This window comes from Rhinolophus sinicus, linkage group LG11 (genome assembly GCF_036562045.2).
Source record: "Rhinolophus sinicus isolate RSC01 linkage group LG11, ASM3656204v1, whole genome shotgun sequence".
NCBI lineage: Eukaryota > Metazoa > Chordata > Mammalia > Chiroptera > Rhinolophidae > Rhinolophus > Rhinolophus sinicus.
In genome coordinates, this window is record NC_133760.1 from 32,807,643 (window position 1) to 32,815,048 (window position 7,406).

Below are 7,406 nucleotides of genomic sequence, written 5' to 3' on the forward strand. Positions count from 1 at the left end.
CTGCCAAACTCTACAGATATCGCACCTTCCTCCCGGTTCGCCAATTCCGCGTGCGTGCCCTACTGAGCCGCGCCAGCCACCATCTGCAAGGCTTGGCGCGCCCGTGACGTCACTGCCGTGCGCCTCGGCACGCAGGAGACTATGGCTCTAGCACCGCCGCCGCGGCTTTCATTACTCACGGTTCGTTTGCTTCTGTCGCCTCGACGGGACCTGGCAGTTAGCGGTCCCGACGAGCCCCTGCCCGTGGTGCGCATCCCACGGACTCTACTGCGGCGGCAGGAACAACGGCATAGCGGGCGGCGGAGCCCCCCGCGGCCGGTGCTGGTGCGACCTGGCCGGCTGCTGATCTCCGCGCGGCGGCCGGAGTTAAACCAGCCGGCGCGCCTCACGCTGGCTCGTTGGGAGACCGCGCCACTCGCTTCGCGGGGCTGGAAGAATCGGCGTGCCCGCTGGGACCACTTCTCCATCGAGCGCGCACAACACGAGGCGCCAGCGCTACGGAACCTCTCGTCTGAGGGCAGCTTTGCCGATCTGGGTCTGGAGTCCCCCGTGCTGCGAGCACTACGGGAGGTTGCTCCCGAAGTCGTTCGGCCTACCACCGTGCAGTCAAGTACCATCCCACCACTACTTCGCGGCCGCCACATCCTTTGCGCCGCGGAAACAGGCAGTGGCAAGACCCTCAGCTACCTACTACCTCTGCTTCAACGGCTCTTAGGCCGGCCAAACCTGGACTCCTTCACTATCCCTGCTCCCCGAGGCCTGGTCCTTGTGCCTTCGCGAGAATTAGCTGAACAGGTGCAGGCCGTGGCCCAGCCCTTAGGCTTCTCCTTGGGATTCCAGGTGCGGAAGTTAGGGGGAGCCCATGGCATGAGTAGGATCAGGCTGCAACTGTCCAAACAACCTCCAGCAGATGTGCTAGTGGCTACTCCGGGGGCTCTGTGGAAAGCCCTGAAACGTCAACTGGTCAGCCTGGAGCAGCTGTCCTACTTGGTGTTGGATGAGGCAGACACACTGTTGGATGCAAGTTTCCTGGAACTCGTGGACTACATCTTGGAGAAGAGCCATATAGCAGAAGGCCCAGATGACTTAAAAGACCCCTTCAATCCCAAAGCTCAGTTGGTGCTGGTGGGGGCCACATTTCCCGAAGGTGTAGGCCAGCTGCTGAGTAAAGTTGCCAGCTCAGACTCTCTAACCACCATCACCAGCTCCAAGCTCCACTGTATCATGCCTCATGTCAAACAGACATTTATGAGGCTGAAGGGAGCAGAGAAGGTGGCTGAGTTGGTGCAGATCCTCAAGCAGCATGACAGAGCACGTCGGACTGGCCCCTCCGGAACTGTTCTGGTGTTCTGTAATAGCTCCAGCACTGTGAACTGGCTAGGATATATTCTGGATGACCACAAAATCCAGCACCTAAGGCTGCAGGGACAAATGCCAGCCTCAATGAGGGCAGGTATCTTCCAGTCCTTCCAGAAGGGCTCCCGAGACATACTTCTCTGCACAGACATAGCCTCTCGGGGTCTGGACAGTACCAATGTGGAGCTAGTTGTCAATTATGATTTCCCCCTCACCCTACAAGATTACATCCACAGAGCAGGGAGGGTGGGCCGTGTGGGGAGTAAGGTGCCAGGAACTGTCATCAGCTTTGTTACTCATCCCTGGGATGTGAGCCTGGTTCAGAAGATTGAGCTGGCAGCTCGCCGGAAGAGAAGCCTTCCAGGACTAGAGTCCTCAGTAAGAGAGCCTTTGCCCCAGCTGGCTTAAATGTGCCCTAATGGAGTTTTGCCTGTGTGCTGGGTGGGTGAGCACACTTGTCAGTAGAACACTCTGCCCAGTCACTTCCCTGAACGTCTGGGAAGCTGCTGTCCAGCATTGGAGGATGAGCTACTGAGCATGGCTCTGTAGTCTTTCTCATCCCTTGTGAAAAATAAAGTAGATTTTTTGACTTTGTATTATGTCATGATTTCTAACAATGTTTTTATGGGTCTCTGCTAATAATAGTTACTACTGGGGCAGAACTCATCGGATTCTGAGAAATCTCACACTCCAAGCTACCACACCTAGGACAGAGGCTCTTTCAATTGATGTTTCAATTCGTAAACATTTAGATTTTATTTCCTGCCCCTAAAACATCAATTAAGCACCCTCACGAGATGGAAAAGGGGATGTGACTAAAGGTAGAGAAATTTTCTTCACCAACCAACAAGGCCCAGGGCAACCTTGGGCACTCGGTGAAATCACTCTGGGAAATACTGGCAGAAGAATAAAAGGCAGACTGACAGAAGTATTGGCTGGTTTTCCAGTCTCTGCCTTCTTTCCCAGATGCATATAGCATCTCTCTATAGCCTAGGTTCCAGTCTCTGCAACATTACATAATCTTGGCCTAAAATAATAATTGAGAGTCAAATAGAATACTCCATAAAACAACTTAAAAATACTTGCACACTGAAAAAGATAAGGTTGCCGAGAACAAAGGGGTCAAGGCAACCTTTGCCAAAAGAGAATATTGCACTAAATGTAAAATCAGCTCTTTTCCATATGAAGAAACTGAGGCGCCGAAGGATAAAAGAACTTTGCTCAGAATCACACAGTAAGTACAGAATCTGGTCTGTCTGCACCAAGGGTTGTATTTATTCTTCACCATGTTAGCTTTTCTCAAATGTGATTCATGCATAGAATAACTACATCTCTGTTTTTCTTGACTATTCTGTATTTACATCTATGCCTAACACAGTTTTTAATATTGCCCACTTTGATTCTCAAAAGTGACTCAGTTTAGACAATAATTTGGTCACTATCCACGAGCCCCTGTGGCAGAACTGCCCAGGAAACTTGTTAAAAGTGCAGATTCTTGAGCCCCACTCCAGATCTGGATGTTTTCTTAGGGTTTGTTGGCCCAATAATTCTCATATAAGTATTTTTAAATTGTTCTGTGGAATTCCTAGGTGGGTCTCAAGCTCTCTTAAGTTGATAAACCATTTGTCTATGCTATTCTGCCTTCCCCAGAGGCCCAGCCAGCTCCTTACAGGAGATACCAGTAGCCTCCCCAGATCAGAGTGATGCTCCCAGACAATCTCTCTGGCATCTTGGGAAATCTGAGTGGCCTCATGCTGGCCCACCTGCCAGTACGAACCTCCTCCAGAGCCTTCTTCACATTTTATCTCCTGCCACTTCCCAAAGGTAGTCGGCTCTAATTAGGCCTGGTTTCATCTGTCCTAACATGCACTATGCTAATTCAAGCAACTTAGGAGTAGGTCCTGTGGTTCTCAACCAGAGTTGCCCAACTCTAAAACAGTAACCTAGGCAATCTACCTCCTGATCGCATCCCCTCTGCAACAGCCCCAGTAAACAAATGTCCCACCTTTGCTTATTAAAGTTCAGTGATAGGGAGCCCTCTCTTAAGGGAGGTTCTCTCTCATTGCTAGTAAGTTCTTGGCCACACTGTATCAAAGGGTGCCCCAAATATGGTTTCTTGCTATGGGTCTGATCATGCTAAGGGCAGAGTTGTCTATTTCCTCCCCTGAGTAGGACCAAATCGTCTTTTAGTAGCACCTCTTCACAGTATTGACCGTGTTTTTCACCTGGGCTGCTGCTGCTGCGCCCATATCTCATCCTTTCATGGTGGCCACGTGATTGTCATTATTTCCCTTTTGGAAGGAGAGAGGAGTATAATGGTTGGGTTGTCATTTTGTATTATATCATTTTGTCAGGAATTTGTTTTGAATTTCATATTAAAATGGGCCCGTCACTCCCAGTTTGTGAACATTCATGACCCTCATTTTGCCTTGGAGCACCTTTAGCATCTCTCCCAGTGTGACTTTGAAAAGTGATGAGCTTGTCCTTACTACCGTTTAGCAGAATATCTCTCCACTACCTACGTAGTCTTGGGTAGGCCCCTTAACCTCTTAGTTTTTTTGAGCTCTCAGTTCTAAAAACATGAGGGTTCTATGAATTTACATTTGAGGTAGGACAAGGTCGAGAAGAGCTTGACTTTGCTTTTATTCTTCCCAGCTGAAATGTCTTCCCTCTCTTCTCCACACGTCCAAATCTCCCTTGTCCTTCAGGCTCACCACCAAGGAGCCGTCCGTGATTCCCCAGTCCACATACATCTCTGCCTCTCCAATTGTTGAATTCTTAGGGTCAATGCCATACAACCTAGCTGTGTCTCAGGTTAATCTTGCCTCTAACGCTAATCTCAGAATGTGGGTTTCTCTTGCCCTCCTATGGTCCCTGGGGCTATGCCAGCCCACAGGTATGCTCCACAGGGAGTAGCTACTTGACTAGGGCATGGATGGGGTGTGCCAGGTGTGATGGCCCAGGCAAGGTGCCTCTACCTCCACCCTGCTCTCCACAGAGCCTGAAGCCATCCTTCAAGTCACAGATCCCTTCTGTGACCTCACCTGGTAGTGATGACCGCACAGGCCTTCTCACAGTTTCCATGGCAGTGTAACTAAGCAAACATGGTGCTCTAGGGGGAACTTCCCTACCAGTTCTTTACTAGATACCAATCTGTTTGGTTGCCTGAAAGAGAGATGTCTGACCGGATCTTCTATATTCACTCTAACTTGTCCTCTGTCCCCTGGGAGTACAGCACAGCAGGTAGGCCTAAGCCAGGCATCTGTACAAGAGGCATTGGTATATAGACAACCTCACCTGGCTGCGACATGTTGCTTTTGGGCTTGCCCACACCTCAGAACTTGCCTAGCTGTAAGTAATATGAGTGGCCTGGGACCCCCTCAGGGATCCACAGTGTTCCTGCTTACTGCTGAGGACATTGCAATGTCTTCCCCTTGGCAAATGTTCATAAAGGTTCTAATCTTTATAAATGTAGTTTTCTCCATCAGACTATAAGATGCTTCCATTCAGACCCTTTACTGATTGGCCTTTTAACAAAAGTCAAGTGCATTTTTGTTGGCAAATGATAAATGGAGCAGTTTGAGGAAGAGCTGCTGATGGCCGCTCATGAACCTCACCTTCAAACCCAGGCACCTTCTCTGCACTGTCACGTAGACATCCACCTGGGTCCTCTCAAACACATCCCAGACTGAGCTGCTGAGTACTGGAGAAAAGGGTGGTGTCATATCGATGGGAAGAAGAAAAGAGCCCAGGGGAGTGATGAAGTGATACTGAGACTGGAGGGCTGAGGAAATGGTGTCCCAGGAGGTTGGGTTGATGTGAGCCTAGACTTGGCACCCAGAATCTGCCTCTTAACCTACTGGTCAGTCTGCCTCAGTATTTGGCCTTTTTCTAATCTAGATAAAAGTATCAGAGGGCCAGAGTTCAGTGTGGTTGAAGTAGGCAATATGAATGGGGCCCAAGAAGAGTTGCCAAGGTAGAAATAGTTCTTAACTGATTTATATTAGATTATTTTTTTCCAACTCTTGAAAAGCATTTCCATTAAAGCCTCAGAAGTGACAGAACTTAAGAAAACTTTTCTCTGTTGTGGGAAAGATGAAGGGGATCCTGGTTGCAATTATATTCGGGTTCGGTTTTCTCTGGGAATGGGGAACAGAGTTTCTGGTCTCCTGCTGTGGCCATAGGCCCCACAGAATTGCTTTTGCAGCCAACATCCCTTCTCTAGGGGACTCTGAGGGGTGATAGGGCAAGGCTGTGTTTTGGATGCCAAGCAAATTAGAATTCTTCAGCCAGAAACTGGGAGAAAGATGAGAGAGGGGATGTCCTTGCAGGACAGTGTACAGCAGAAGTGACTCATCTGTTCTGATTTTCTTTCCAGCAGCAGTGGCTCCCATTTTTCCTCCTACACCTGGTCACTACCATGTCCTCTACCAAGGATATGGCGAAACCCAGATGGGCTGGCATGGGGAGACATACTGCCTGGTTGGTGGCTACCGGGTCTATGGGGATGCTCCTGTGGCCACCCCAGCAAAGGTGGAAGCAAAGAAGCCAGTCCCCAGTCGGACCCCCAAGAGACGCCGAGTCCTGGCAGAGGCAGACAAAGACTTAGGTTGTTCCAGCCCCAAAATTCGGAAATTGCAGCACGGTGTCGGGAGGCTGACCCCGCAGAAGCTTGCTGGCTAACGCACTCTGTAGAGAGGGCAAACGTTTAGTTGCCTAAGACAGCTAATGCCTCTTCCGGCAGTGAATCCTGCTGTCCACCACTGGGCACAATCTGTGCTGTTCTGGCTGAGCCTTCCTCAGCTAGCAGCCTCCTTCCATGCTAAACGCCCATGGTCAAGGAGCCTCAGAAACTGACGTTTGAAATGAGAGGCTACTCTGAACATCCCAGGACTGACGCTGGCCTGGAAGAAAACCTGACGTTCCTCTACTCAATCCTCAGGAGTCCCTTCTTGGGCAGAAGAAAGAAAAGTCTGCACTCTATGAGCCAAGTAGGACCCAGGAGTAGTGAGAGGGTGCAGAGTGGCCTTAGCAAGGCCTAGTGTACCAGATGGGCTCCTGCCTGGAGTCATTGCCAGCGACCACCAACACAAACCATGAAGAGCTGGGATTCTTAAAACTAAATGAAGCAATCCCTGGCTACCCAGGAGCCTCCCACCTGGGGTCTCAGGAAATAGAATAGAGAGACCCAGGAAGACTTGCTCCCTGGAGTAGGAACAAGATGGATAGAGTCGAGCAGCACCCCTTCTGAGTCTCACATGTTCCTTTACTCCCAGCCTTTCTGACCCTAGTGGGGTCCTTGACTGCTCAATAAAATGATTTTCTGTAACTGTCTGACTTGAAATCCAGTTGTCCAAGGCCAGGCCCCAAACCTTTCTGTTTCCTTCAAGTACATTCCCAAATGAGGTACCTGGTCCTGTAAGACCTGCTCCAAAAAGGACCCTTGGGTGCAACTTCTATGTGGCTCCTGCAATGACACCTGTGCAAATTGGGGCAAGACACAGTCAGGTTCTTTAAGAAATGCAGAGACTGATGAGTACTTCCCTGTGGTGTGTGTGTGTGTATGTGTGTGTAAGAGAGACAGGACTGAGAAGATGCCATTCCAACTATCAATCAACCCATCCGTCTATCCATTTATTCAACAAATACTTATTGAGCACCTATGCTCAATAAATTGGGATGTTTTGGTTGCTTGGGATATTTTGGTGAATGAGATCATCAAAGCCCCTCTCCTCAAGTCACCCGCAAACTAAAGGAAGAGATACATAAGTAAACAATATCATTTCAAGTAATTATAATTACTATAAAGAAAATAGGATAAAAGGCTAGAGTGATGGGGGCGTGTTAGGTTATACAAGGCAGTCAGAGAAAGCTTTGAGGAGGTGACACTTCAGTGGAGATGTGAGGGAGTCAGGTGAGGAGCTGGAAGAAAAGTATTCCTGGAGCAGGAAATGGCAAGTGCAAAGACCTTGAAGTAGGAATGAGGCTGACCTGTTCTAGGACCAGCAGAAAGGCTGGTGTGGCTGGAGAGGAAAGAGAAAATAATGAAA

At 49.4% G+C, this 7,406-nt stretch overlaps 3 protein-coding genes across 4 annotated transcripts in view; 2 read left to right on the forward strand and 1 right to left on the reverse strand.

Annotated features, from left to right (window-relative positions):
* DUS2 (dihydrouridine synthase 2) overlaps positions 1-108 on the reverse strand; it is a 38,624-nt gene extending 38,516 nt beyond the window's left edge. Inside the window, exon 1 of one of the 2 annotated variants that reach the window (XM_074314689.1) lies at positions 26-108. The gene's annotated coding sequence lies outside the window, so the exon portion shown is untranslated. The remainder of the gene's footprint in view (positions 1-25) is intronic. The other variant, XM_074314690.1, reaches the window with a different exon arrangement.
* DDX28 (DEAD-box helicase 28) lies at positions 87-1,950 on the forward strand. The gene has a single exon (XM_074314685.1). The coding sequence runs from the start codon at positions 142-144 to the stop codon at positions 1,762-1,764; it is 1,623 nt and encodes a 540-aa protein (XP_074170786.1). The 5' UTR covers positions 87-141; the 3' UTR covers positions 1,765-1,950.
* Positions 1,951-2,076: 126 nt separating this feature from the next.
* DPEP2NB (DPEP2 neighbor) lies at positions 2,077-6,654 on the forward strand. The gene is made up of 2 exons (XM_074314703.1): positions 2,077-2,590; positions 5,735-6,654. The coding sequence occupies exons 1-2, from the start codon at positions 2,539-2,541 to the stop codon at positions 6,037-6,039; spliced, it is 357 nt and encodes a 118-aa protein (XP_074170804.1). The 5' UTR covers positions 2,077-2,538; the 3' UTR covers positions 6,040-6,654.
* The last annotated feature ends 752 nt before the right edge of the window (positions 6,655-7,406 follow it).

Excerpts from the sequence above, each read along its gene's own strand:
- DPEP2NB (XM_074314703.1), top strand. The coding sequence starts at position 2,539 with ATGAAGAAACTGAGGCGCCGAAGGATAAAAGAACTTTGCTCAGAATCA. Across the intron at positions 2,591-5,734 it reads ACTTTGCTCAGAATCACACA|CAGCAGTGGCTCCCATTTTT; the intron begins GTAAGTACAGAA and ends TTTTCTTTCCAG.
- DDX28 (XM_074314685.1), top strand. The coding sequence starts at position 142 with ATGGCTCTAGCACCGCCGCCGCGGCTTTCATTACTCACGGTTCGTTTG.